This window comes from Cloeon dipterum, chromosome 1 (genome assembly GCF_949628265.1).
Source record: "Cloeon dipterum chromosome 1, ieCloDipt1.1, whole genome shotgun sequence".
Lineage (NCBI taxonomy): Eukaryota > Metazoa > Arthropoda > Insecta > Ephemeroptera > Baetidae > Cloeon > Cloeon dipterum.
The window spans coordinates 33,085,660-33,112,135 of record NC_088786.1 but is presented as its reverse complement, the minus strand read 5'-3'; the positions used below and the strand labels follow the sequence as shown (position 1 = coordinate 33,112,135).

The following is a 26,476-nucleotide window of genomic DNA, read 5'->3' as shown; positions in this document are numbered from 1 at the left end:
AAAGTATCTTCACAAATATACGGAAGTAAGCATTATAATTTGTTTCAAAATAATTTACTTATTAAATTACGCCAAGGTTCTTCCTTTTTTGGAGCTTAGTAACTCGCAAACAAAGTTGACTTGCCTTAGGTTGAAAAACTATGCCTAGAATTAAATATTTGCGACGTTTAAATATTTGCAATATTTAAAACGTTCAATCCTTATATTATTATCAATGTATGTATTGCTCTAAAAGGTAGTAGTTAAAAAAGCATGTAAAAACAATAGAAAACAGCCTCTCAATTTTATTAAACGCAACAACAATTATTTCAAATTTCCTACGGTACAAAGAACTTACATACTTCACTTGACAAGACAGGAATGATTTTCAGAATTACTATACATAAAAATGGTATGCAGAAAATTCACTCGGCCTGGGTAGCTGCCGGCTGCGAGGCGAACGCTTCGTAGACGTTGGCGGCCAGGCTCTTGAGCTTCTCATCGGCCAGCAGCACGGAGAGGAAGGTGACGTGGCCGTTGGGCCGCTGCGGCAGCTTTTTGAGCACAGGCACCACCTTGGCCAGGGGCACGGACGCCTGCTGACCGACGTAGGCCGACGCCACCTGGTCCACGGTGAAGGCGAGCCCACGGCTGACGCACGACGACGACACCGTCCACACCTCGGACGAGCGCAGCACTTCGGCCGCCTCCGTCTGCAGGGCGGCCACTTCGGCCGTCTCCAGCGTCACGGGACCACTGACTGCCAACGAGGGCAAGTCCTGCAGGGGGTCTTCCTCGGCCAGGAGGGTCTGCACTGACCATAACACCTGCACAAAAAGGAGGAGTGATTTTATAAATATATATGTAGAAGCGGGCGCAATTTCTTTTGATTTACAAGGAAACCCGGAATGCGTTTTGAAATTTTATGTAATTTTTTGGCAACACAAAATTCATGCAGAGAATTTTGTTTAAGCGATCGTTGAAAACATCCACCAACACTCCTTTCAGAGTGCAAACTAAAAGAGAAACGATCAAAGACCTTAATTAGAGAATAAATCAATTTTAAAAATTAATTTTAATTGCAATTAAATATTTAATTTTATTTTTCCTCTCTAAAATATTATTTATTTTGCAATATTAAAAAAAATTACATTCGAAAAACAGCAAATTAATGCGCATTCCTATAATTTTTCTGCTCTTAAATTTCATTTTTTCAGACAGTGTAAAACCCCAATAAAAAAGGCCCTTTAATTTTCCCCAACAGACCTGCTCCAATTTTTCCAAGGAAACTTTCTGGCCAAGGCTGAGGGCAGCCACGTCGTCGCTGTTCTCGACCGCAGCGAGGACAGTTTTGCAGATGAGGGTGACGCCCGCGGAGGCAAAGTTCTGGCAAGGCGCGAGGTGAGCCTCTTCGATGGCGGCCCCTTGCGCCGAGTGTCCGGCCACGGCGGCCAGGTGCACTCGCATCAGTACAGTCAGGATGGACTCGCAGTAGACCAGCGCCACGGCCCGACTCACGACCAGAATCTGCCAAAATGCAATTTTAATTAACATTTCATTCAAGAATTTAATCGGCGGACCTTGAGTTGCGTCCACGCCTCCCGCCACTCGGGCCCCTTCTTGTCCCTATTGGCGTCCAGCTGGGCGATGACGTCCTCCGTGTCGAGGCACTGGCAGATGCGCTGGGCCACCGAGACGCCGAGGGCCTCGATGGCAGCGTCGGCCGTGCGCATGGTGGCCTCGAAGTGCGCCTGCCGCCTGGCCGACTCGATCAGTCGTTCGCTCTCCTTCTCCTGCCACTCGATCAGCCGGCGCTTGGCGTAGCGCCAGGCAACCGCCCCGGCGGCCACCACCGCCACGGCCGCCAGCTTCTTCGGGTGGCGTGACACGAAGTTCCGCACGCGACGAAACATTTTGTTTCGCCAATTCTGCACAGTCACTCCTGTCGAAGGCCTGTCTGTTTTAATGTTTTTAGACTGAGTGTTTTAGTTGTTGTATGTTTGGCTGTCGGCTTACCGATTCTTCAGGAATTTCAGAATCTGCTTACAATCAGAGGCATTTTACCGTGAAACTGACGTAGAATTCCTAGGTGTTTTAGTAAAAATGATAAAAATTAACCTTTGTCACCCTTCGCTTCAGGATCAGCGGTGCGTTCTTTGTTTTCATTCTCATCTGACGTAGAAATGTGCTACCAACTTAATAATATTTCCACACCATGAATATGTACGTTATTTTAAATTTATCTAGCAATAAAATTTTAGAAAAAATAATTTAATCTCCTTATGCTTTATTATTCTTTAATTTCGTCACATGCATACGGCGAATATTAGATAAGTTTAAAATCGATTAATGTTTGAATGGTTGAACTACTTGTGCTTTTTTGCCGCGAAATTTAAAAGTTATTGCCTATGGTGCTGTCAGTAGTCACTGATAATAAGTCTCTGTTGATTTATATTTTGTTTTATCTTGCCGGGTGAACGACCAAAAATGACCACGGTCCTTCCGGCCATCACGAACCTGAGTGCCAGGGTTATTCGCATCTTGGGCTGCAATCCGGGCCCAATGACCCTTCAGGGTACCAACTCGTATCTCATCGGAACAGGCAAAAGGTGTTATTTATTAATTTTGTTAAGAATCTTTTTTAAATGACTTTAACCAATTCAGTCGAATTCTATTGGACACGAGTGATGCGGGGAAAACGGACTACATGGACGCCCTGAGTAACCTTCTGAAGAAGCTGGACGTGCGGCTGGAGGCGATCCTCCTGACGCATTGGCACCACGACCATGTCGGCTGCATAGGGGCTATAGACAAGGACAAAAGTCTGCACTCTCACAATGGTAATTGCAACACTCGACGTTTTGTCCTTGACTAACATTAAAATTCGCCGCTCAGGTTGCACCTTCCACAAGATGCCAAGGAAAGACGCGGACGAGACGAAGGAAAAACACTACCCTGTGCAGGTCAAGCCTGTGATTGACGGACAGAAGTTCTACACCGAAGGAGCTACCATCAGGTTTGTCCCCCTTTGAGCCAGAGGACCGTCTGACCTCGGGTTTTCCTCAGGGCGGTCTTCACTCCTGGCCACACGACTGACCACACAGCGTTTGTGCTCGAGGAGGAAAACGCGCTCTTTTCTGGGGACTGCGTTTTAGGGGAGGGCACGACGGTGTTGGAGACGCTCAGCGACTACATGAGGTCGTTGTACCTGATGAAGGGCCTCAAGGCGGACATCCTCTACCCTGGCCACGGCCCTCACAACTTGGTACCCTTTTTCTAAATATATTAGAAATTTGTTTAATTATTTATAAAAAAATAGGATGCTGGAAGCGTGATTGGACAGTACATTGCTCACAGGGAAAAAAGGGAGAAACAAGTTTTAGAGTGTTTGCAGCAGAATGGAGAGATGACCATCGAGGAAATTGTCAGAAGCGTTTACAAGGTATTTTTTTATATTTTATCTATGGCTGTTGGTGATTATTTCCCCGGTTGAAGGGTTTGCCTGAAAACCTGATCCTGGCGGCCAGTCAAAATGTTCATCAGCACTTGGAAAAGTTGATGGAAGAAGGCCGAGTCGAGGAAGTTGGAGAGAAATATCGCGTCAAGCAAAACTACAAGCTGTGAACGACTTAACACGGGTGATAACATATTTTTATAATTTGTTGGATAGCTAGTAAAATAATTCGTTAAATCTGATATTTAAGTTAACTTTTATTCACTGCGTTTGCTACACTTGGGTGACGGTTACAAACAAATTAAAAAGAATCAAACTGAAATTTAATAGTCAGATGCAAAATCTGGAGGGAGCGATGCCAGTAAAAGACGATTTTCGAGGAGTAGCGTTGGTCTCTTCTGGCAACTTGTCCCCTTCCGAGTCAGGAGAGTTTCTCTCTGGGGTGTCCATTCCCCCGGCATATCCGTTTCTATGATTAATGAACGCACCCTGAGTGGAATAAGAATAAATTACAATCAAGTTTATGATACAATTAGCTTCATTTTTGAAAGATTTCATTCACTTTTTTAAAGTAATCCGCTGGTAGTTGCTTTTACTTACTAATCAGAATTTACTTTTTTACGTTATCTAATTTATCACTGAGCAAGAAAACTAATTTAAATTGTTAAATTAATTTACACAATATTCTCTTATTTTCTGTTCTAATAACATCTGTACACATGAAGTCATATGAAAAAAATAACATAAAAATTATGAAAAAAATATCCACTTCATTCCAATAATTAAGTTCAAAAATTGCTCTTGGTAGGGAAACAGCTGGATTGATAATTGAACTTGCAAATATTGTTACTGTATAAAAATCAACAAATGATATCCTCTAAGAATCTTCATTTGAGATTAAAATTTTTGGAAATGTCGGAACAGGACCAGACAAGATATAAAAAGTGATTTCAAGAACGCTTTAATTTTTATCAAATTATTTTTAAAAAGGTTGCTTAAAATGTATTTTTAAAAAACCGTACAAATGGCTGCAAACTTTGAAAATCAAAATGAACCTTAATATGGTTGGAATTTCTTGAGAAAAATCCTGGTCTCACCTGTACTATGGCCTTGCCACTCTCCGAGAGGATTCCAAGCTTATCAGCATAAAGCAGAAATTGTCCGACAGCGTTCACGGTGTCATCCCAGAGTGCGCTGTCGCGGGGCACGCTGCTGACAAAGGTGGCCATCGCCTGGTGGCCGATGGGCATGGGCAAGCGCTGCGGCACGAAGGCGTCAGCCTCGGGGCGCAACCGCGGCGGCTCCGCCTTGGCCACATCGACGCCGTCCAGGAAGACGCTGACCTCGGAGGCCGGGCTGCACGGGACCAGGCCGCTGACCTCGACCTGCACACCGGGCTGCAGCAGCTCGCGGACGTGCTCCCTAGCCTCGGGCGGCGGCACCGGCCTCAAGAAGCACAGGTTGGCTGCCGCTGGGCGCTCGCGCCACTTGGCGCCCAGGTGGCGCAGCTTTAGCACGGTGCTGTAGTCGCCGTGGTCCACGAAGAACACCTCGCAGCCCTCCCTTGCGATGCAGGTCACCTTTGCGCGCCGCCACGCTCCCGCAGCTGTCTGCGCTGCGTACAGTTCACCATCATTCACCGTGGAGACGAGCATGCCAAGGCCTAGCTCCGCCTCCATCTGAGTCAGGTCGTCGTCCACGAGACGCAGGTACAGCTCGCAGTGCGACTCGTAATGAGTGACCTGTCCAATTCAAAATTATGGTTTTAAATTATTAAAATATTACACTTGCTTTTGCATGTCTTAAAATTTAACGAGATAATATTTATTGAGGGTTTGACGAAAGTTTTTACAGTATAATAATTAATTTAAATAAATATGACCAACAATGAATTGTCCATTAACAGATCAGATATTATTCAAATTCCGTATATTCTCTCAGTGCTTGGTTCACGTAGGCAGCCGCCGACCAAAGTCGAAAAAATTGTTCTTTGGCCCTTCAGGCCGTAAAGCACTGCCAAACTCAACTCTTTAAAATTAGGTCAGCCGTGCTAGCTGCCGCTGGCCCAAAATTCGGCTGCAGCCGATTCAGCCAGCCGCAGCATTAGGAATGAGACTTAAAAAAATGACACTAATAAATTCGTTTTGTCATAGAGTCAATCTAAAAAAATTAAATAAGAACGGTAGACAAAAATTGGCTTCCAATAAGTAAATTTGATTTAATTTCAACCCTAAATTTAGTATTTTACTCCTTAGATATTCCATAGCTTGGTCTAAAAAGGTTGAATTACTCTCAATGATTAAAATGCGCATTAAGGATTAAATCAATTCACTTAGTACTAAACCCTGAACAGCTTCCTATTAAGTTAAATTGGTAATTTCTTACCCATTGCAATTGATAATATATATAAAAATAAATACAGAGAACTCACAACAGCCTTGCTCTTCTCGTTTGGAATCTCCGCGCACCCATCCTTCAGCTTGGCCTTGATCCAAACGCCCTCCCTGAGACCACCGTCGGGCTCGCCAATGTGAGACTCGCACTTGATGGCCATGGGCAAGGTATCTCTTTGCTCCTCGTTGAGTTGCTTGAACTTGGTGACCATCTCGACGCGGCCTGTATCAAAAAAGTAGACGGTGGGGGGCCGCAATGTGACGACATGTGCGCGGCTCCACAGGTGCGAGGTGTCGCTCAGGGCAGCACACACGTCGCCTTTGAACAGTTTTGCAGTGTCGTAGTCTGGCATCTGGGATAGCTCCTCAGAGTAATGCAGGATGGCTTCAGGATCTGGCTGCAGGTGGAAGTCTTTGGACGACACATACATTGAGACGAAGTACCTGCGGAACTCCACATCAGGCTTGGCAGGGGGAGTGTCTTCTTCTGTGACGGATTGGTGGTTTTCCTCAAGGACCTCCTCCTCTGGCTCCTCCTTGGGTTCTAGCACAACACCGTTGTGGAGTTCTTGAGGCACCAACGCGGCTTGTGTCATTTCCTCCGCTGCAGGCTTGTCTGGCTTGATTGGGATGGCCTCAGACTCATCCTGGTCAAATGAGTGCTCAGATTCAGATTCATCGAGCTCGTTTGCCAGTTCCAAAACATCTCTGTTTTCGCAGAATTTATTTTCAGGATCAGCTTCTTCCTCAACGGCGTCAGCAGGGACTTCTTCTGTGTCCTGATCTAAAAGGTTGGTGAGTTGCTCCTCCACTCGCGTCATCTCCTCAGGAACGTTTTCTGTGTCCAGCACTGAAAGGTTGGTGAGTTGCTCTGTCACTGGTGTTGTCTCCTGTTCGATCGCTAGCACCTGCTGTCTCTGCGGCGCCATTCTCTTGGCAACCTCCATCAGGCCCTCTTTGCTCTTGAAAATGACGATCTCGTCCCTGCCCACAAAGACGACCTCGTACTCTTCGTTTGTAGACAGAAGATCTGCCATGGCCATTTCTTCCTCGGAGGTCATGTCGTCTGCGCCACGCAAGCTGCACTTTCTAGACAGCGGCGGCACGGCTTCTTCTTCTGGAGTAAGTTTCCACCACTTGTCGCTTGAGTCCACATTACCTGGATGCGAATAGACAAAAAAAATCAAGAATTAAAAACATCTTTAAGTTCTCACTTTAAGGAAAAGAAAAGGGAGTAGAAGAAAAAATACACAAAAAGCCTCGAGCGTAGCATAAATTAAATATTATCATTTAAAAGGAGCAGTATGTTCCTTATAGAATGTTTATTTCGTAATGTGCATTTTATATCATTATCAAGAAATATTTATGATTTTTAAATTTAGCAGTGAAGCACATTTATGGATTAAGATTGGCAAATTTAGATATAATCCAAGGTAACAATAATTCAATTATGGAATGACCTGCCAACGAATTTTGGAAGACTGCGCGACGCATCAAAATTCCCCTCCCTGTGCGAGCAGTTCTTGTAGAGTTAAAAGTACGTGTTACAGTAAAATGAAATTAATTTATTAACTTTATCTGCGGCACATAATACGTCGACTTATTTATGTTCATGCAATTCCTCTGCTTATCATTTTTTGCCTTTTTGTTCATGTTATTTTAATTGATGATGATATTCCTTGACTGTAATCATTTTGCTACATGGACAATGCCAATTAATTTAAATGAAACACACATGAAGGAGTTCTGTCGAAAACGCGTTTGAACATCAATGATTAGAGGTTTATTTGAAAGTAAAAATGGATAAAAATATGGAAAAAATTTAAAAGGCACACGGGCCATTGGTCCAGCGACAGCAAATTGTTTTAATTTGTTGGAGTAAATAGAAATGCTTTGGTAAGTATCTTAGATTAGATATACGAGGAATTTTACGATAATAGGTTTATGATGTGAAGTGTTATATTTTTTTCCTATTATTAAGTGCGAAACCTGCTAGCACAGTTTAGACCTTAAGAAGTTATTTAAGTGATTTTAAGTTGGAAAATAAATATTCATGTTTTCTAAAAATTACTTAAAACTAAAAATAATTGATCAGCCTACCATAGTCGATGAAGTGGATTTTGGTGCTAGAAGTGACTCTACAGCGGTACATGAGCCCATCATATTCAGAGGCACAGAGCTGGCCAACTTCGACAAAGGGTAGTTGTTCCCTGGGCATTGTCATCTGGTTCTCCATCCAGGCAACCTGAGCCAGGTCCTCTTGCAGGTAGACGCAGTGGGCTGTCTCAAAGTGGCTGACAATCACCCTTGTGGCGGAGAACTCTACCAGGTCCTTCATCTCGATTTTCAAGTGCTCGATTCTTCCGCGGAGTGGTTGTGGTTCGAGGTACAAAATTCCGGCCTGCCAACCGATTTCCCTGCATACAACCTTTTTTGGAGTACCCACGCAGGTCATGCTTAGCAGCTTGTTGATGGCTGCCGCGCTGAAGCTGCTTGAGCCCCCAGGAGGCTGAACGGCAAAGCACGTGGTGATCACTTGCGGCGGAATCTTTTTCATGCTCGACGGCACCTCGTAGACCGGGCCCTTTACAGGAAAGGCCACACCAAAGTCGATGAGGCTGAGGCGCCGGTCTGGCTGCATTTTTGCCCGGTGCCAGCTGCCCCTGTCGCCCAGGCTGCAATGCAAAGATCGGTCAGTGCTGGAAAGCGGCGACTATAACAGCAATGCTCACTCAATGATGCAGTTTTGTCCTGGCTCAATGTCGCGCATTTCCCTCAAGTTCTCGACTTGCAGCTGTTGCTTGATCCAACAAATATTTTTTAAGTTTTCCTCGGTACTCACATAGACCAAGGGCAACAATTCGTAGCTTGACACGTAGTACGACTTCATGTCCTCTAACAAACACAAAGGGTGCGTTTCTGAATTAAAACTGCTTTTCAGATTCAAATCGATTACAATTTGATTTATTGTAACTTCACAAAAACTTAAGTTTGAAAAAGAGGAGAGTGGTCACCTGGAGAAAATTTAGTTACCTTGGTTTTCGTCAATGGCTCTCAGGGCAACGTGTCGAAGTTGCATCAGGTCACGGATGTCCTCGCCGTCAATCTTGATCACAACCGAAGTGACCCCTTGCTGCTCGCTGCCGACCGCCCTGTAGGTTAGATTGGTGCTTTGGAAGAGCTGGTCAATGGCGGTGCATTGGCCAGCCTTAGGCCACTCAGCAGCAGGGTACGGCTCCACATCAAACAGCGAGCACCGAAAGGCGTACTTCTCAACGGCCATCAATTGGTCAGGCAGTGGAAACAGGGTGTCAATGTTTGCCACCTGCAAAAGAGTGTATAGTTATACACATACTACTAAATGGCTTTTCAATTTTGGATATGACTATAAACATTTAGTATCTCATACGACAAGAGATTATTCTTTTAGCTTTAATAGAGAGGTGCCATAAATTTATTGCCGTCTATTTGGGATTAATTAAAAATTATTTGTTTTTATTATTGACGGTATAAATTTGTGGGAAAAATGAAAACTATGCAAGTAAATCTTAAATAAGTTTGAAATTGTTAAGCTTGAAATACTGTCTTTTTCAACAATAAAAGATAGAGCCTAGACCAAATTGTGTCTGAAAGAAAACTAAAGTTCATTTCCAAAATACTTTAAGGAACAATTCTTGAAGAGTTATTGAACACACTGCTCCATCCCCCTCTTTGAAATATTTTAATTGTTGTGTTGCATAACACGTAATTATTTGACTAGATATTTGGCAATTTATGGGGCAGAGTTGACCTGCAGAAACCACAGTTTTTTTTAAATAATTTCCTATTAAACCTTTGCCACCATTTTTGCAGTAAAATTTTACTTACCATGGTTTGGCCAAAGTCAATAAGTAAAAGGCGCGCTTTTTCTCCGCGGATAGCAAGAACTTCAGCTCTGCTGAACGTCTCAGCCACGCTTTGCGCCAGCACAAAGTGTCCAACTTTCAGCTTCTTCTCGTTCAGGTTGCACCCTTTGAAGCACATGTTACACTGCTTTTGCAGATTTGCCAGGTTTGACAAGCTGATGAAATTTTATTTAAGAAATATATAAAAGCATGTGATGGGCAATTTTACTTACGATTTTTTAGCCTGAAGGTAAAAGTTTGTTGGGGAATTGAACCAGGAGACAGTCGCTTCCCCTTCGTCTGGAGCACGACTATCTGGGATGTGATTTAGAGGAGCGAGATTTTCCATTGTCGCTTTCAGAGCAAGATTGACGTTGACCTTGCCCTTTGTGATAACCACACTGAACGTGTCATTCCAAACGCCAAGAACTTCCACCTGAAATAAATTTAGTTTGGAAGCCAACCAATTGGTAGATTTTATAGAGAGGCTCACAGTAATTTTACAGTCGGAAATCAAGTCTGTGAGCAGGTCAGCTTCCCTCATACTCCAATTTGTCTTGCCAGCGACTCCGCGGAGACTACAGGGTATGGCTTGCGTTTGCAGCTCCAACAGTTGCATGCTTATGTCGCGAATGTCGTGCAACAGAGATACCTTTGCCGTATTTCCATAGTCCACGTATTGCACATCCACCTTGCCTTCAATGGGGTTGCCTACCACCTTTGAATGGTTCAAAAGCAATATTTTTATTTGAAATTTAGTAAAATAAAAAATCCGGAAAATATTGAAACTTTATGAATTAAGAGGTTGATTTTACGAAAGTCACAGATTGAGCCAAATTGCAGATATATAATTTTCAGTTAAAAATGATTAAATACTACGATATAACTGATAATCGCATTTTCAAAAAGACACGCATGCACAGAAAGACTATATATCATACCTTTGCTCTATACCAGGCGCCTTCGTACTTGGCCAAGCACGGTTTTCCAACTTCAACAGAGAGTGGTGGGAGGGAGTTGTCAGGGTCAATATCTTCGATTTTGGCCATTAGATTGTTCAGCAAATCCGCAAAGATAGCCGGCTGAAGGAAGAATTTTGATGGACTCACCATCCACGAGAGAGTGCCGAAAAACTTACTTGACGGGTTAATAACCATCGACAAGTAATTTAGTGCTGCTGGAAAGAGGCAGATTCCAATGGGTTATTGACTGTTTCATTATTGACGATTTACTTACGTTTTGCCAACATGGGTGAACTTTGGCTGTCTGGTGGGGAAACAATCGGAGTTCTCATGACGGGCTGCGCAGTCTCATCGTCCAGCCTGTTCTTCTTAGGAACAACCATGTCTGTCACACTGTTGCATTCAGACTTTCTGCGGCAGCTGACCGTGAAGGGAGACTGCAGAGAGTCTAAACTTGGTGTTCTGCAATTGGTCAAATCTGCCTGGGGGACTGCGTTCATGTCTGCACTCGCCTCAGACTTAAATGGTGATGTTTCAAAGCATAGACCTGATGGATTTATTATTATGGTCAATAAATGTGAAAAATCTTGAACTTAAAAAAATAGCCTTCTAATTTTTGTAATATAAATAGGTATAGATAATTTTCATCGTTAAAACCAAAAATATTTTACTCTTGTTGATGTTTGTTTTGAAACTTACCTTGGCTCAAGCTTGGTGAAATAATACGAATCGGAGGGGTTGGCGTAGTCGAGGTGCTTGCGACAGCAGCCAGTTTTGAGGGCGGAGTGAAGTAGCCATGCAGATGGGATGATCCACCAGACCTGGCAGTGTGCACACTGCTCATCGACTCATGACAATGCCCGCTCGCGTATGGCTCAAGCAAGTTGATAATGTTAGAGGGCGGATAGTCAGCAGGGTCGAGCAACGACACCTTGTACTTGTAATTCTCCAGGCAGGCCATTACCTTCATAACATAGCACTGTTTCAAAAATAATTATTAGTTAGGTTTTTTATAATAGATAAGTCAACCTATAGCTTGCCTTTTCCCCAATGAACGACCTCAAAGCAGATGCCACGCTCTTATTGATCTCAAGGTCCACGAAATAGCACTCAACAGCCTGCGCCTTCGGTTCCAGCACAAGCTCCCGCGGGGCTGGCACCAACTCGTGCACCTCTGACTCGAAACCTCCGTCCACGAAGATTACATTGGAGTAGCTACCATGGCAGGCGACCACAACCGCCCGCATCCACCTGCCGCATGTATCGGCACTTCTGGCAAAAACCGCGTCACCAGTGAGAAAATCTTGCTTCCGCGCTGGCTGAATTTTACAGTAATTGTTTACCTGATAAAAGTAATTTTCATAAATATAACAACTTCATTGCCAAACAATTTTTAATTAGATTTTGTAGAACATTTCTAAACTAATAACGAATTTACAAGAGTATAGTAGCGTAAGTAATTTATGCATCCATAAATAAAATTAAATGATTCATTTCGGCTCTGCATTTTTAAAATCTCAGAGTAAAATACTGCGTACATTTCCTAAAAAGCTTTCAAATTTCTTATCCTCATTGCTCACGTTAAATATTATTGCAATTTTTCTTTAGCGTTTCATGAACAAAAAAAAAATATCAGGTCAATAATTTTATTTTCCATAAGACAAAAAATGGAGCTTGATTTCTTTGTAGTAATTTCATACCTTTTTACAACGGAAAAGAACTCATACTCACTTCCTCATTTAGAATTTCCAGTTGTAGTTTATTGGAAGCCGACTGAGCAAAGAAGGATAGCTCGCCGCTTCTCCTGTAACGCACACCTGTCAGACGCACCATGACGCTGGTTCCCTGAGCAAGTTCTTCATGTTTGTAAGTGTTCGAGATGACTTGCTCAGTGAATGTATCAAGCACGTTGCGATTGTCCATACTCAGCGAGCACTTCTGCAGGGTGGTGCCGTCGCCAGGCAGAACGATCATCTCCAGCAGTTTGCCTTCCACCATATTGCTGAAGGCTTTTGTGCACGAGTCGGAAAAACGCTCAGCCCCAAACATGGTCACTGGGGTTAACAGGCGCGGGATTTGCTTCAGGTAGGGAGGCATGTGTCTCAGAGAGGAAAGGCTCACTTGAGTCTAATCGACAGAAAAATAATTTGATTTTATTAATTCACTAGGAAAAATTCAGATCAGGCCGATTTCAAGCAGCAAAAAACATTGCGCGTAAAAATACAAGAAGTTTTATGTTCAGGCAAATAATGTATTCAAAAATCATTAAGTATTGCAAGAAGTTCTGGTCAAATTAAAAAATAAAAATCGCAGATTTCAGCATGCGGCGTTGGCTGAATGTTTTTTAGAATTTAAAATATAGAGCCAGGAAGATCTTTCAGAAAATGTTTCCCATTCATTGTGTCTAGTATGGATGTGGTGAAAACAAGATCGATATCTCAAATAACATGATATTATTATAGGTGTGAAATGGGGACAGGTAGCGGCTGCACAGTAAGCCAACACCACTACAACATTTTTGCGCATATAGATCACAATCCAACAAAAACTTGCGCAATATGAGTCGGCGCTGCTTTTGTGATAGAAAATCACAGTTTGACGTCAAGTGTTCTTCTTTATCAGCAAAATGCAAGATTGAGGTAAATATTGAGTATCACAGATTGCTTTTGTTGATTTCTCTTTAAAATTGAGAATTATTGGCGTTGAAATGATGTTTTACGTTTCAGCAACAAATCTGCTAGCAATCACCTTAATTGCGAGAAATTTCTTAAATCATATAGAATGAGTGCATTTTAAATTTAATTTCAACAGCACACCACTTTGATTTCATTTTAATACTTTGACAAAATGATTGAAAAAATAGGTTTCCTAAGCGACAAAATATTTAGCAAATTAAATAGGCAGCAACACTCACCAGTGAGAAGTCTACATCCAAGAGAAGGACGACAGCATGGTCATCACGAAGTTCACGGATGATGGCCCGTTCCAAGTGGCCTTTTTCCTCATCCATTTGCACCATGCACGCCTCACCAACTAAACAACTCTGCAGAATGTTCTCAGGCACCTTATTGATCAGGTTGAGCACGTGCTGGTGGCAATCGAGTAGCACGTTGAACAGGTGCGGCCCTTTGGGCGCAGAGGCCACTTTCGCGGCAAGCCGGACACCTACTGGCAGCACTCGACCCATGGTCAATACTTCGTTGGAGTCTATGTTTGGCACAGGCCGCCCTTGCCAGAGGCAAGAGATGATCTTTTCTTGGTGCGTCTCTAGCTGGCAGTGGTCTGCAAAGTCTGCACTGGCCACCAGCACTCCCAGAGCGTCAGTCTCCAAGGAATGTGACAGCCCGACACCATTCCTCACCAGATCGACCATAAGGAGGTTGTTCAGTTTTGTAATGGACTTCTGCTCAAATTCCTGCAAGACAAAAAAAATTATGTACTATTTATCAACTCTATTGCTAGTCTGTTAATTAATCTGTCCAGCTTTTAATAGTCACACCAATAGGACGATATGTTAAAAAATAAGACGTAACGCTTTGATAGATCCTACTATGGGAGATAGGAGTAGCCGTAGTTGAACATATTTTTAAATGGTTTATATACCTTTTATATTTCTTATTTTAGGAGAAAAAAAATCTCCTTTAGATATACTGTCAATCCGTTTTGATTAAAATTTGAGTTTTATGTGTCACTATTCTTGTAACATTTTTTATCTAACCACCACATAACTATGTACAAAAAACTGCGTTCGAATTCCGCATTATTTACCACTGCCCGGAGATCTTCTTCAATGGTTGACTTGCCACAGTGCGCGTAAAAGTCTTTGAGCACAGCCCAGAAAGTCATCTTGGGCAACTTAAGCATTTCTGGCAGCGCCACTCTCACATCTTTCAAGGACACAGCATCTTTGAAGCCCAAGTCAAAAAAGTCAACAATGCCATTGGGACACATCGTGCCTCTGAGCCATTTGCGCTCGACTCGCACGGCCACTGACGAGTCAATCAACTCCCGCTCGCTCTTAGGTGGGTCCTGAGCTTCTAGTCGAGGAGCCAAGGTGGCCATGATGTCTTTGATGGATTTAAGCGAGTCCACCTTGACGCATAGTAGGTACAGAAGGACTCCTCGCCGCTCAGCGCGCAATACGCGGATCTTGGACACATTGCCTGCAAAGTATTACATAATAGCAGATGTTTTTCATTTGATCAGACATGTTATTATTTATAAATTTCTCACTGTTCTCGGCACTCATTTTTCTTAATCAGGAATGCACCAGAGATCGAGTCAAATCTGGAATTACGAACAAGAATTCATTGGATTTTTCCTTATGATCAACCTAAAATAAATTTCCATCAACTTATTGTTAGTAATATTATTTCAAAATTTTACAAACTTTAGCACCTTCAAAAGTGAACGAATCCTTCCCTTTACAACGTCAGTCTTCCTACAGGATGATGATGTACCATTTTGTTTCCGTCTTTTGTTCCGATCACAACTCAACGAGTACTGGCAGCTATGTCAAGTGTCTAGTTGCTATCCTATGAATGTAAAAATATGTGAACTATGCATTGTTACTGGATTAGCAGAAATCCATCAGCCCGTATAATGTATCATACATGCTAAAATGTTGAGTGAGCTCACTCAGCAGTAGTGAGTAGTTTTACGCTGCGTTATGAGCGGAATGCATTTTATGGATACATACCTGTAGCAATGTAAAATTATTATGTATGAAAATAACAATGAAAGAAGCCGTTTGAACAAGAGTTTTACATCAAAATTAAAAAAGCGACGAAAAATTTTCTGACCTTTCAAGTCGGACGGTTATGTACATTATAGATCATATGTACATGAATAAAATAAAGAGATATACATACATACATAAATATTTTACATTAAAATAAAAATTAAAGATCTGCGTCAATGTTGACGGGATAAAGGAGTGAGTGTGTATCATACATACGATAGTAGTGTGAGAGGGGGTTAGGGTTTCATACCAATATTAAAGTATGTAATTAGGCATTAACACACGCCAGAAAGTTACATAATTATAAATATCATACACAAGAGTAGTACTATTCAATGTTCTTCTATCCTTATCCTACTCTTTCAATGAACTGACTTACTGTTGCGAGGGAAATTAATTGTTTTCAAAAAAAATCGTCCGTGGCGGAGGGCGTTGGCATAAATATACATACATAATATATCATTGCGTCTTTTCGCCTGCTCTCCTGTGTTAGTTCCAACGGTTCCAACCTAAATTTGTGTTGATTCCCTTCGCGTTCACGCTCACGCTCACGCTCATCCTTATTCTTGCTGGTCCGTTCTTGTAAGTATGCTTTTCGGGCATGCAAGGAAGGTAAGCTCTACCGTCTTTTGCATGCATGAACATGAACTACGAGGATAGGATTGGAACTTGAAATTGAACCATAAACACGTTGTCTATACTATCTACTAGTACTCTGTTTGCTGATGGAAAGCGTTGATAAAAAATTGAAATTTGTGCAGTTTTCGTAATATATATTTGGCAAAGATTTCTTCGATCAGTTCCGGTAAATAAAAGCAATGCATTTGCAGATGAGAGCAGTTTTTTTCTTTTTCATAAATTTAGATCGAGACCGGTTAAAATTATTTTCCACTCAACCTCAAAACTCAACCTATTTTTATAGATGGATTCTGGGATGGGCGAGAGTAGCCGCAAGGCTAGACAAAAGTTGAATCAGGAGCGCTACCGCAACGCAATGGACTACGGTGAGTACCATTCAGATTCTAACTTTTTATTTGAACGATTTTTGCGGTGGTGATTTGTGACTTTGAAACGTTTGTTAGAAAGAATTATATTTTGATAAAATAATTTGAAAATAGGAAAAATATCAAAATTAAGCCTCATCATTTCGATGGTTGAAAGTTTTAATTGCTCCAAAATGCGATGGAGTTCTGCGAAAAGTTGGACAGAAGCGGCCAAAGAGCCATGAAGAAATATAGGTCATTGCAGCGATTGGCGCATAATTTGAAAAATCCTTTAGTACGTGTGTTCGATTTTACTAGAAGATAAATATCAAATCGTGTCGTGTCAAGCGTGATTCAGATCTATATATTATCAATTAGCAACCTTGATATTTGTTCAAGTGGGCAAAAAGCTGTTTTCAAGCGTTTTTTCGTTTAGCAATAACCGCAGCAATTCATTTGTTGTTGTCAAAATGTGTGTCGTTTGTGACAAGCCTAATTAATGCACTCGGTCATGTCTTTAGTGCTTAAATATTGTAATGCACTAATGCATACTTATCTCGTACACGTCACTCAATACGTATTATTCCAAAATCTGAAGTGTAATTATCAGTATTAAAAGTACTTGAGATTGACATATTGCGATTATCTGTTGAATATGCCTAATCAATTGCCAACCATGAAAATGGTATTGTTTTAAACGAACTAGCTCAATGCTGATTTAAGTAATTTAATCATATTATTAAATCCTTTTGGTAAGACAATATTTTTTACTACTTATTGTAAGACGTTGAAGAAAAGCGGGCCTCAGCCTGATATTTTTTTCGAATTTATGGCATGGGCACTAGACGCTTTTTAAATATTGTGGGATACACAAAATGATGTTTTTTTTTTGCAAATGGATGGTTATTTAATAAACGAGTCATTTTCTCCATAAAGTTTTATGATACACTCAAAGTCAAAATATAATTATAATAAATTAAATGGCCTTGTCCGTGAATTAAGCATTTTTCATCACTGCATTTTGTAGGCGTCAAGTTGAACGCAAATAATAGCGTTTGCAGTTGAAGAGGATTGGTGTTGACACGGGAAAAGGAATGGGGCTTAAATTCTTTTCCTAATGCGCGCAATCGTGCGTATTTCGCACTCGCCATTGTCGTCGATAAGCGCTAAGATAAATCACCGGCCGCCTCATATAAATCGCGGGTGGCATTGGCTAGCAGTGATTTCAGCTCTCCCTTTGAGTTTCACCGCAACGACACAAAGCATGAGAGGTACGTATCGCGCACTATTGCCGTTTAATTACTCGATTATCTATTCCAAGTGCTTTCCAATTGCAGCACCATTGGCTATTGCCTTTTTCCTGCTGCTCGCCGCGGCTTCTCTTGAAGCTGGAAGGCCCACCAAAGAGGGTATGTTGTGTCAAACTTTTTATTTTACATATTAATCAATATTAGAAAGAACTTTTGATGATTTTTACAAATTATTTTGAGCCAAATTTCGGTGAAATCTTAAATATAATGATAAAAACCCGAGGAATTTCCCCTTATGTTTATGCGATAAAAGCAAAGATTTCATCTGAGATGTTTGATTGGCTTGTCTTGGTTGCTATATGCTTGATGAACTCTAAAGATGGACTTAACGAAAGCTAAATGCGTCATTTTGAAGATCAGGGTTTAAGATCGAACTGTCAGCAAGTTTGGTTTTTGTAATTTTAATAGTTAAAACTGAAAAAACTGTTAGTTGCTCTTAAATTTACTGTCGATATGCGTGTTCTTTTCTTTTTGCAACGCATACTTAGAAAACACTATTTATTTCCAAACACTATTATTTGCCAAAGATATATACATTTTCATTTTAAATATATTTCTTTCTTTAAGAAATTGTACCAAAGAATTATTTGATTTGGACCAGTGCTCTTTTTTCGTTTGCATCATAGGTTAAATTTTAATTTTTTTTAGGATATGAGGAGCAAGGCGGCCCTGGAGGTGGTGGCGGCGGCGGCGCTGGAAGCGAGCAGGGACCGGGAGGCAACGGCGGTAACGGAGGTGGTATTGGCGGCGGCGAGGGCGGCCAAGGAGGCTGGGGCGGCCCCGTGAGCGAGGGCACCGACGCCGAGTGCATTGAAGTGGCCAGGCTGAGCTGCCCAGCGGTGGACGGCGTCGTGCCTGTGCTTCTGTCAAACCCTAGCGACTGCGGCTCCTTCTGCCAGTGCGCCAACGGCGTCGGCAAGTTCATCCCGTGCGCCAACGGCCTCCACTTCAACAAGGACACGCAGGTGTGCGACTGGCCTTGGATGGCCGGGTGCAGGAACGTCATGATCCCTAACTAGACACTACGCGACCTGTCAACAATCGCATTTTGACTTTGCAATAAACTTGCACCTTCTTCAGATCTATCGAGGCGTTTTTGGTCATATTTTGATACTTTTGCGTTTTAATTTATTGGAATAAAGATTTTGACTATTTTGAGGATAAATCTATTCCTTTTAATCGATGTTAGGTTTTCCAGTTTTCCTTTGCCATAATTGTGAACATCATTAAATTATGATATGATGGGTATTTGAATTCAATCAAAGAAAAATAATTTGTTTGCCGCAGTAGGTTTTTTATAATTTTATCAAAATAACAACAAAACGAATGCAGGCTTTAAAAACTTCACAGCAAAGATCGGAAATCTTCTCCAGTTGGATGGATGGTGATTTCGTGGATCTAAAACGATAAATTTCATTAGTTGGGTTTTGTAACGAATGACTAATGATTCATTTTAATTACCTGAACATGTGGTGGTGTACTAAGGGCGTAAACTAAAGCGTCTGCAATGTCTTTAGTCTCAAGGCAAGGCAGCGTGTCATACGTTTGTTTCGCAATGTCAGGAGTTAACCCAGTAACCTCGAGAATTTCCGTTCGCACCAAACCGGGGCTAATACTCTGCAAAAAAATGGCTCAATCGAAATTTGTTTTTCGTGGCAATAGCCGGGTCGTGTACAGTAATTCTGATTTTGCTCTCAAGTTCCACGAGTTCCCTTCTCAGACCTTCAGTCATCACTGTCACAGCATGCTTGCTACCACTGTATGGGTAGATCCCGCGGTTGTGAATGATCGACTGCCCCGCTGTACTGCAACATTGAAATTCAGTTTCACGTTGTTGTGCCGTTTGCTATTTATTGTGAACCTGTTAATGTGAAAAATGTGCCCATCGTCGACGCCCCTTGCCCTCAAGTCTTGAACAAAGTCTCTGGTGAACAGGGCCAGCGCAATGACGTTTGTTTCGTAGATCTTTCGAATGTTTTCCGTTCTAAATCCTGCAGTAAAATTAATTTAAACAAATAGCCGCGCAGTTCATTGCTGAATTACTGTGCAGCACGCAACTGGGGGCGACTCCCGCGTTGTTGACGAGCACATCTGCACCACCGAGCTTTTCTTTGGTCCACTGCATGACTCTTTTAATGTCGGTCTCGTTGGTGACGTCTCCTTGGACTGGAAATATCTCGCCCTTGGCACCTTCTTTTTGCAATTCCGCTGCCAATTCCTGGTTTCAGGTATTTTATTAAGTGTTTCAATCATTTAATGGCTTTTCGGTGAAAATATGCGTCATGCATTAATTGCATGCAAGTTAAATTGGTATCTCGCCCATCTCTTCCAAACCATTATATGTTCTGATAAATGAACTCGTTGCAAGTGAAAAAAATACTTAAGAAATTAACGCTTGGGATAGCTAATTTTTTTGGCTTTCAAGCACCCACAGCCTCTTGTAACTGTCAATAATGATAGAGCTTGTAATGTTTAATGGGTGCATCCCGACGTATTGGTGAAATTCTAATTCGCGTTTATCAAGAAAATTGTCACCCACACGTCAGTCAAAGTGACCGACAGACAGATAAGATTGTGACAAGACAAGTGTGTTCTGCGCTCTCTTACAATTAAATCGGATGTAAAGGACTGTTATACCTTGACCCTCTCCTCCCTCCTGGCCACTCCGACCACCTTCATGGCGCTCAGGGCTAGCGTCCTGGCGATGGCCGCCCCGATCCCGGAGCTTGCTCCTGTCACAATTGCCACACGGCCTGCCCAGCGTTCCATTTTTCTACGGAGGAATAGACACCAAACCAAAACACTTAAAATGCGAGAGCAACAACAGTAGATGACTCGTCTCTTTAAGTCAAAGTCCTACTGCCAGGCAGATTACCTTCTGAGTGGTTCGCGCGTGACTGGTTGGTGGCGCTAAAGACCAGTGTGTCCGCTTTGCTGGTGCCTTGGCTTATTGGTAAATTCTTTTGGCTGGTTGTGCAAAGTCACCTGCATTTATTATTCTTCCTTCCTACCCTCGTCAGAAATTAAACTGCTTTCGTTGGCAAAACATGAAGATGAACTAAAAAATTTCAATAATTTTGAACTCTAAATTCAAAATTTGTTTTTATGTGGATCTCAGCGAGGGTATAACTTTATCCCATTTATACCTCATATCATCCCTACATAAAAAAGAAACAAATATTTTTTTAAAAAAATTTCATTAGGAAACAGTGGGAAAAAATCAGCCAAAGTGCGCTTTATTCATTGCATTTATTTTTTAATTTTTCATAGAATTCTGACACGCTTCAATCAATTATTATTGATATATTTAGTCTATCTCCGATATAATGCAATATGCCTAACTCATGTGATTTGCATGCTGCATAACCAGAAATCGGCCGGGGGCTGAACCGATATTTGCTCTCCTCTATAGAGAGAAAAAATACACATAACACTCTCGGCGATCTATTTTGAAAAGTTTTTAATTTTCCTCAATAACTTCATTTTATGTCCTCCAAAATTAAATATCCCAATAGAAAACAATGCTTGGCAGCTGTGCTGGTTGTAGCACTAACAATTGCTTTAAAAATCTCAATTCCATGCTATCCAAACCTACCCTGACTTCACAAAATCTTTTAAATGCTATCAAATCAAACGCCAAATTCGACATACAAATAATAAAGCTCAATTTACAATGTGTGACAACTAAATTTATCAAAAAAGTTAATTTAGTGGTCTCCTTAGAATGCGTACAGTAAATATTTTGGTTTGTAGGTTTTAGGTTATTAGAAACTCTCCCCTACGGGTCGGATGATGAGTTCATGAACCTAAAAAATAAAATTAAGTTTTATTTTACAAAAAATGAAGATCAATACCCTAATAACATTATTAAAGACAGTGTCCCAAAATTAAATTCTTACCTGCACATGTGGGGGTGCTGACAGAGCATACAAAACAGCATCAGCCACGTCTTTAGCCTCGAGACAAGGATTCTCATCGAAATGTGAATCTGAGATTTTCTTGGGCACTCCTGCTGCTTCCGCGATTTCCGTCCTCACTATGCCGGGACTAATGCTCTGTAAAATATTTAAAGATTAAAGGGGATGCAAAAGAGATTTTGATATTTAGCATACAGTGACTCTGATTTTAGTCTTGAGATCCCTTAGTTCTCGGCGCAATCCTTCAGTTAAAGCTGTGACCGCGTACTTGGTGCCACTGTAAGCGCCGACTTCTGGCATCTCGATGATTGAGTGGCCGCAAACACTGAAGCAATATTTTAATCAAGCTTTTAAATCGATAGTATAATTTCGCCGTACCTATTAATATTAAATATGTGCCCGTCGTCAATTCGTCTGCTTCTCATGTCCTGAATTACTTCCCGCGAGAAAAGAGCCAAACCAACGACGTTGGTATCGTATAATTGGCGAAAATTCTTCGATGAAAATTCTAAAAATCACACTTAGATCCAAATCACGTTTATAGTATTTAATTAATTACTTGTCAATGGGCAGTCGGGAGCAACACCGGCGTTGTTTATCAGCACGTCCGCTCCACCGAGATTTTCTCTGGCCCACTTGACAACCCGTTTTATGTCTTCCTCGTTAGTTACGTCTCCTTTAATTGCAAACAACTCTCCCTTCGCGCCTTCCTTCTTAAGCTCTTCTGCCAATTCCTGTTATAAATAAAATTAAATATCCCGCAGAAAGAAATTTAATACTAATTATAAATTAGTTTAGCTTTTTTTTAATAACTCCAGGTTCGTAATGCCTGTACCTGAACTCTTTCGTCCCGTCTGGCAACCCCAACAACCCTCAAACCATTTTCTACTAGAAGGCGGGCAATAGCAGCGCCAATTCCGGCGCTCGATCCCGTGACGATGGCCACACGTCCAGTCCAGCGATCCATCCTGACTGACGATGAGCGCGGACGTATTTCAGTCAATCAGCGCGCTCTGTAGAAGCGAGAGAGCGGGAGGCATACTTTGGACTGTACCGCTATCTGCTCTTAGTGGGGGACTCTCCCGTATTCTTATGGTTATATATATAGCCTCAAACATAATGCTTGAGACCTTGGCAGTCCCAGTCGTGTAAACGACTGCAAATTATATGACTGCTTGGGGAAATAAAATAATTCGAATGTATTTTAATTTAAACTCAATGACATTGATCTTGATGAAGGTTTTTAATGCAAAATAATGTAACATAAGCTCGCTAATATTGCAAATGATCGAATTTTCTTTGAAAAATAATCCATCTTGAATCAATTATAGTTGTATGGATCCCCAGTCGGCTGCATCTTGAGCTCGTGAATCTATTGAAAAATAAATTTTATTTTACCAGTTTAAGTTTAGAAGGTTCAGTTTTTGCCTGGACGTGTGGAGGTGTTGTGAGGACGTATAACAAGCCGTTTGCGACGTCCTCCGATTCCAAACAAGGACTCATGCTGTACACTTTAGCCGCGTTTTCCTCACAAAGTCCAGAAGCCACCATGATTTCCGTCCTCACTAAACCAGGGCTAATGCTCTATAAAAATTGTAATTATTTTTTTCTGCGATTTCTTTCCTCTAGAAATTACCGTAATTCTGATTTTTGTCCCTGAGTCGCGCAGCTCTCTTCTCTGCAATTCGGTCAGCACGGTAACCGCGTGCTTGCTCGTGATGTAAATGTCCATTCCTTGAATATCCAACACCGAGTGTCCGGCAGTGCTGAGAGATTTTTTAGCATGAAATATCAAAATGTCTTCGGATAAAACCACCTATTGATGTGGAAAATGTGTCCGTCGTCTACACCTCTGCTTTTCATATCCTGAATTACACACCCTGTCAGTTGAGTCAGCGCAAACACGTTGAGGCCGAAAACTTTGTTCATGTCCTCAATCGAAACCTCTATTATGGTTTTTAAGAACATTTAGTTTGTTCAATATCTGCAAGGAATTACCAGACAGCTTGGTTAGAACTGCGCGACCAGCGTTATTGACGAGGACGTCAGCGCCGCCCAAGGTGTCCCTGGTCCATTGGACAACTCTTTTCACGTCTTCTTCAATTGTTATGTCACCTTTGAAAGGGAAAAGTTCGCCCTTGGCGTTTTCCTTTTTCAATGCGTCTGCCAACTCCTATATATATGCATGTCAAACTTTAAATAAATTTCGTGGCCATGAGTCGTGTGATTTTCGGGTGCAGGCGGTGGTTTGAAAAATATTGTTCTACCTGAATCCGCTCCTCTCTGCGAGCCACCCCGACGACCCTCATTCCATTTTGGGCCAATGCCTTGGCAATGGCAGCCCCAATACCTGCGCTCGCACCAGTCACAATTGCAACACGGCCAACCCAACGCTCCATCTTTCCTAGATTGTAGTGTGTAGAAATGTTGCAGCGTTTATTGGAGTACACTTTTATTTCTAATGCGATTCGCTCCATAAAAACATAAAACGTAAAGATAAGATTATTTATTTAAGATACCGAAATTCTCTCATGGCTGTGTTTTTTTATTGAGAACTGTAAATGAAACAGCTTAATCCTGGAAACATTGCGTAGTTCTATTTTAGATCTTCATAATTTAATTTAATGCTCTAAATGTAATTTGAACAGGGCCATTAATTTATGAAAATATTACGACAAAATTATATCAGGTCCAATACGGTGGCAGTTCATCTCAAATTAAATAATTATGTTATACACATTTACAATGTGTACATGTAGTACGTCTCATCTTTACTACCGCACTATCTTCATTTGCAGTATCATAATTGTTGTTATGTAATCAATTGCTAGGTTGAAATATTTTAAGAACTTTATTCAAAAGAAGTTCTCAATAAAAAAATTACACTTTTTTTAATTGCATTTCTCTAGCACGTGTGTGCCTTTGTTAAGAAGCTCATGACGTTCAGCAAATTAAACAAATATATTGCAACACCTAAAGTAAATATTAATTTTTCCTCTGTTCACTCTGTTGTTAAGCAGGTTATTTCGCTTTTCGTAATTTAAATTAATTAATTTTTTTACTCATTTCTACTATCCATGCGTAAACAAGGTGTGCGAGATGAACATATAAAAATGCAGGTCATTGGGTTAAGTTTTATTGGCATAGCTATCAATTTAAGTTCTGCCGGTGGGCAAAATTATTAATTCATGCACCTGAAAAAAATAACATTATTATTGAATATCTTCAAAGTAAAGCGGAAGTCAAACCTGAACGTGTGGTGGTGCTGACAATGCGTAAACAAGCGCATCAGCAATGTCCTCTGGCTCTAGGTACGGTTTGATTTTGTAGTATTGGTCTGCTTGCTCCTCTGTCAAACCAGCAGCCACACCAAACTCCGTCTTTACCGCACCAGGACTTATGCTCTGTGGTTGTTGTTTTAATGTAATGCATTGATAAAAGCCAGATTTTATTATCTTACGGTCACGCGTATCTTGGTGCCCATGTCGCGCAGTTCTCTTCGTAGTCCCTCGGTCAAAACCGTGACCGCGTGTTTGGTTGCTACGTACATCTCAGTCCTGGGCATATTGACTATTTCGTGACCACCAATGCTACAGTAGAAATATTTGCATTAATACGCTTATATTCCAAATTTAGTTGTTTGCTCGTTCTGCTTAATGTTGCATCATTAGCATCGATTGTCGAGCTCTCGCACCTGTTGATGTGAAAAATGTGGCCGTCGTCGACGCCCCTGCTCTTCATATCCTGAATCGCATCTCGCGTGAACAGAGAAAGTCCAACTACGTTCAAATCTAACATTCTCCTGATGTCAGCAAGGGAAATTTCTGTTTCAATAAACTCGTATAAAATTGGTCAGTGTATACAATTTTGATTGAATTACCTGACAACTTTGAAAAAACGGCACCGCCAGCATTGTTGACGAGGACATCAAAGCCCCCAAATTTTTCTCGAACCCACTGGACTATCCTTTTGATATCTTCCTCGCAAGTAACATCTCCCTTAATGGCGTGCAATTCGCCCTTTGGATTTTCCGTTTTAAGCTCATCAACCAACGCCTGAAATTAAAATTATTTTTCGCTTTATCAGGACAGTAAGCCGTCCGCAAATAAAAGTTTAGCGTAATCACTGATAATGTTTGTGACTTGAGAATCCCATAGTTGAATCTTATCAATAGAACTATTATGTAACTAATTGACGGTCATATAAATGGATGCACCTCGGTCACACGGTAACGCGAGATTCGCGGTAGTTCGCTATACGTTGATAGCAATAATTTCTCAAAAAATTCATAATTTCGCTCTCTTTCAGAACATTTGCAAAGAAAAAATTATGGTTTCTCTCCTCACCTCTATTTTTTCCACCCTGCGGGCAACACCAACAACTCTCATCCCTTTCAGGGTGAGGCTTTTGGCGATTGCTGCTCCGATTCCAACGCTCGCCCCCGTCACTATAGCTACCCTGCCCACCCAGCGGTCCATTCTTTGAAATATGAAATCGAAATGGACACTCAGCCAGGCGCTCACAACTTATTAAGAACTGCTATGATCTTTTTATCTTTATTGATAAAGGTACCATCTGACTACTCTCATCGATACTTATAGTGTTCTACGTTTCAAAGACTCTAGCGCCCCTTGCCTGATATGCGCCAGGTCAAAGTCTATAAACGTAGGTGCAATTTTTGAAGTGTTTATTAGTATGATGCAATTATATCTACGGCATAAGCAACATGCGTATAATCGGTATGGATGGGTGAACGAACGCCTGGAAAGTCTCCCTACCGACTATATAGCTCTAGGCCGACTCTACTTGCTGGTTTGAACCTTTCCAGCATGCTTGATTTGGCATCACGGGAC

The 26,476-nt window shown here is 41.5% G+C and overlaps 8 protein-coding genes across 11 annotated transcripts; 2 read left to right on the top strand and 6 right to left on the bottom strand.

The window, feature by feature from the left end:
- Positions 1-255: 255 nt before the first annotated feature.
- Pex3 (peroxin 3) lies at positions 256-2,155 on the bottom strand. 3 transcript variants are annotated; one of them, XM_065495080.1, is made up of 4 exons: positions 1,996-2,155; positions 1,560-1,936; positions 1,246-1,506; positions 256-806 (listed from the first exon to the last, which is right to left on the bottom strand). In XM_065495080.1, the coding sequence occupies exons 2-4, from the start codon at positions 1,890-1,892 to the stop codon at positions 405-407; spliced, it is 996 nt and encodes a 331-aa protein (XP_065351152.1). In that variant the 5' UTR covers positions 1,893-1,936; positions 1,996-2,155; the 3' UTR covers positions 256-404. The 3 variants fall into 3 exon arrangements, with proteins under 3 accessions (XP_065351152.1, XP_065351168.1, XP_065351160.1); XM_065495096.1 differs by having other exon boundaries at positions 1,560-1,921; positions 1,996-2,148; XM_065495088.1 differs by having other exon boundaries at positions 1,560-1,932; positions 1,996-2,138.
- A 237-nt stretch (positions 2,156-2,392) lies between these two features.
- On the top strand, positions 2,393-3,675 carry LOC135946757 (endoribonuclease LACTB2). Its single transcript, XM_065495121.1, has 6 exons — positions 2,393-2,588; positions 2,644-2,819; positions 2,875-2,995; positions 3,046-3,244; positions 3,299-3,421; positions 3,475-3,675. Exons 1-6 carry the CDS (start codon positions 2,467-2,469, stop codon positions 3,601-3,603), a joined length of 870 nt encoding a protein of 289 aa, XP_065351193.1. The 5' UTR covers positions 2,393-2,466; the 3' UTR covers positions 3,604-3,675.
- LOC135946680 (uncharacterized) lies at positions 3,671-15,859 on the bottom strand. 2 transcript variants are annotated; one of them, XM_065494993.1, is made up of 19 exons: positions 15,793-15,859; positions 15,071-15,207; positions 14,906-14,959; positions 14,441-14,835; positions 13,587-14,087; positions 12,404-12,799; positions 11,713-12,015; positions 11,372-11,651; positions 10,947-11,219; positions 10,652-10,887; positions 10,204-10,428; positions 9,944-10,146; positions 9,694-9,886; positions 8,860-9,151; positions 8,559-8,721; positions 7,927-8,501; positions 5,865-6,985; positions 4,531-5,175; positions 3,671-3,922 (listed from the first exon to the last, which is right to left on the bottom strand). In XM_065494993.1, exons 3-19 carry the CDS (start codon positions 14,919-14,921, stop codon positions 3,764-3,766), a joined length of 5,976 nt encoding a protein of 1,991 aa, XP_065351065.1. In that variant the 5' UTR covers positions 14,922-14,959; positions 15,071-15,207; positions 15,793-15,859; the 3' UTR covers positions 3,671-3,763. The 2 variants fall into 2 exon arrangements, with proteins under 2 accessions (XP_065351065.1, XP_065351074.1); XM_065495002.1 differs by having other exon boundaries at positions 10,652-10,884.
- Positions 15,860-17,543: 1,684 nt separating this feature from the next.
- Positions 17,544-18,871, top strand: LOC135946806 (uncharacterized). The gene is made up of 3 exons (XM_065495211.1): positions 17,544-17,667; positions 17,734-17,805; positions 18,355-18,871. Exons 1-3 carry the CDS (start codon positions 17,661-17,663, stop codon positions 18,723-18,725), a joined length of 450 nt encoding a protein of 149 aa, XP_065351283.1. The 5' UTR covers positions 17,544-17,660; the 3' UTR covers positions 18,726-18,871.
- A 108-nt stretch (positions 18,872-18,979) lies between these two features.
- LOC135946786 (farnesol dehydrogenase-like) lies at positions 18,980-20,576 on the bottom strand. Its single transcript, XM_065495155.1, has 6 exons — positions 20,344-20,576; positions 19,750-19,924; positions 19,568-19,697; positions 19,382-19,511; positions 19,168-19,323; positions 18,980-19,104 (listed from the first exon to the last, which is right to left on the bottom strand). Exons 1-6 carry the CDS (start codon positions 20,473-20,475, stop codon positions 19,051-19,053), a joined length of 777 nt encoding a protein of 258 aa, XP_065351227.1. The 5' UTR covers positions 20,476-20,576; the 3' UTR covers positions 18,980-19,050.
- Positions 20,577-20,936: 360 nt separating this feature from the next.
- Positions 20,937-22,653, bottom strand: LOC135946794 (farnesol dehydrogenase-like). Its single transcript, XM_065495169.1, has 6 exons — positions 22,459-22,653; positions 22,183-22,357; positions 22,002-22,131; positions 21,819-21,948; positions 21,606-21,761; positions 20,937-21,512 (listed from the first exon to the last, which is right to left on the bottom strand). Exons 1-6 carry the CDS (start codon positions 22,588-22,590, stop codon positions 21,471-21,473), a joined length of 765 nt encoding a protein of 254 aa, XP_065351241.1. The 5' UTR covers positions 22,591-22,653; the 3' UTR covers positions 20,937-21,470.
- Positions 22,654-22,847: 194 nt separating this feature from the next.
- LOC135946766 (farnesol dehydrogenase-like) lies at positions 22,848-24,100 on the bottom strand. Its single transcript, XM_065495131.1, has 6 exons — positions 23,891-24,100; positions 23,622-23,796; positions 23,440-23,569; positions 23,260-23,389; positions 23,052-23,207; positions 22,848-22,995 (listed from the first exon to the last, which is right to left on the bottom strand). Exons 1-6 carry the CDS (start codon positions 24,098-24,100, stop codon positions 22,945-22,947), a joined length of 852 nt encoding a protein of 283 aa, XP_065351203.1. The 3' UTR covers positions 22,848-22,944.
- A 645-nt stretch (positions 24,101-24,745) lies between these two features.
- Positions 24,746-26,135, bottom strand: LOC135946801 (farnesol dehydrogenase-like). Its single transcript, XM_065495182.1, has 6 exons — positions 25,970-26,135; positions 25,504-25,678; positions 25,318-25,447; positions 25,084-25,213; positions 24,872-25,027; positions 24,746-24,817 (listed from the first exon to the last, which is right to left on the bottom strand). The coding sequence occupies exons 1-6, from the start codon at positions 26,099-26,101 to the stop codon at positions 24,779-24,781; spliced, it is 762 nt and encodes a 253-aa protein (XP_065351254.1). The 5' UTR covers positions 26,102-26,135; the 3' UTR covers positions 24,746-24,778.
- Positions 26,136-26,476: the final 341 nt, after the last annotated feature.

What these genes read in the sequence shown, in the direction of transcription:
- Pex3 (XM_065495080.1), bottom strand. Translation starts at nt 1,892, where the DNA reads ATGTTTCGTCGCGTGCGGAACTTCGTGTCACGCCACCCGAAGAAGCTG. An exon ending in AGGCGTGGACGCAACTCAAG is followed by an intron (nt 1,507 to 1,559) that starts GTCCGCCGATTA and finishes GCATTTTGGCAG; the next exon opens with ATTCTGGTCGTGAGTCGGGC. An exon ending in CCTTGGAAAAATTGGAGCAG is followed by an intron (nt 807 to 1,245) that starts GTCTGTTGGGGA and finishes CTTTTTGTGCAG; the next exon opens with GTGTTATGGTCAGTGCAGAC.
- LOC135946757 (XM_065495121.1), top strand. Translation starts at nt 2,467, where the DNA reads ATGACCACGGTCCTTCCGGCCATCACGAACCTGAGTGCCAGGGTTATT. An exon ending in ACCGAAGGAGCTACCATCAG is followed by an intron (nt 2,996 to 3,045) that starts GTTTGTCCCCCT and finishes GGTTTTCCTCAG; the next exon opens with GGCGGTCTTCACTCCTGGCC. An exon ending in GCCACGGCCCTCACAACTTG is followed by an intron (nt 3,245 to 3,298) that starts GTACCCTTTTTC and finishes ATAAAAAAATAG; the next exon opens with GATGCTGGAAGCGTGATTGG.
- LOC135946680 (XM_065494993.1), bottom strand. An exon ending in AAGAAGATCTCCGGGCAGTG is followed by an intron (nt 14,088 to 14,440) that starts GTAAATAATGCG and finishes TTTGTCTTGCAG; the next exon opens with GAATTTGAGCAGAAGTCCAT. An exon ending in TGGATGTAGACTTCTCACTG is followed by an intron (nt 12,800 to 13,586) that starts GTGAGTGTTGCT and finishes TCTGTCGATTAG; the next exon opens with ACTCAAGTGAGCCTTTCCTC.
- LOC135946806 (XM_065495211.1), top strand. An exon ending in TGGAAGGCCCACCAAAGAGG is followed by an intron (nt 17,806 to 18,354) that starts GTATGTTGTGTC and finishes AATTTTTTTTAG; the next exon opens with GATATGAGGAGCAAGGCGGC.
- LOC135946786 (XM_065495155.1), bottom strand. Translation starts at nt 20,475, where the DNA reads ATGGAACGCTGGGCAGGCCGTGTGGCAATTGTGACAGGAGCAAGCTCC. An exon ending in AGAGCAAAATCAGAATTACT is followed by an intron (nt 19,324 to 19,381) that starts GTACACGACCCG and finishes ATTTTTTTGCAG; the next exon opens with AGTATTAGCCCCGGTTTGGT. An exon ending in GTACACCACCACATGTTCAG is followed by an intron (nt 19,105 to 19,167) that starts GTAATTAAAATG and finishes TTATCGTTTTAG; the next exon opens with ATCCACGAAATCACCATCCA.
- LOC135946794 (XM_065495169.1), bottom strand. Translation starts at nt 22,590, where the DNA reads ATGGATCGCTGGACTGGACGTGTGGCCATCGTCACGGGATCGAGCGCC. An exon ending in GACGGGACGAAAGAGTTCAG is followed by an intron (nt 22,358 to 22,458) that starts GTACAGGCATTA and finishes TATTTATAACAG; the next exon opens with GAATTGGCAGAAGAGCTTAA. An exon ending in CACATATTTAATATTAATAG is followed by an intron (nt 21,949 to 22,001) that starts GTACGGCGAAAT and finishes ATATTGCTTCAG; the next exon opens with TGTTTGCGGCCACTCAATCA.
- LOC135946766 (XM_065495131.1), bottom strand. Translation starts at nt 24,100, where the DNA reads ATGGAGCGAATCGCATTAGAAATAAAAGTGTACTCCAATAAACGCTGC. An exon ending in AGTTCTAACCAAGCTGTCTG is followed by an intron (nt 23,570 to 23,621) that starts GTAATTCCTTGC and finishes AAACCATAATAG; the next exon opens with AGGTTTCGATTGAGGACATG. An exon ending in GGACAAAAATCAGAATTACG is followed by an intron (nt 23,208 to 23,259) that starts GTAATTTCTAGA and finishes CAATTTTTATAG; the next exon opens with AGCATTAGCCCTGGTTTAGT.
- LOC135946801 (XM_065495182.1), bottom strand. Translation starts at nt 26,101, where the DNA reads ATGGACCGCTGGGTGGGCAGGGTAGCTATAGTGACGGGGGCGAGCGTT. An exon ending in CACATTTTTCACATCAACAG is followed by an intron (nt 25,214 to 25,317) that starts GTGCGAGAGCTC and finishes TTTCTACTGTAG; the next exon opens with CATTGGTGGTCACGAAATAG. An exon ending in GCACCAAGATACGCGTGACC is followed by an intron (nt 25,028 to 25,083) that starts GTAAGATAATAA and finishes CAACAACCACAG; the next exon opens with AGCATAAGTCCTGGTGCGGT.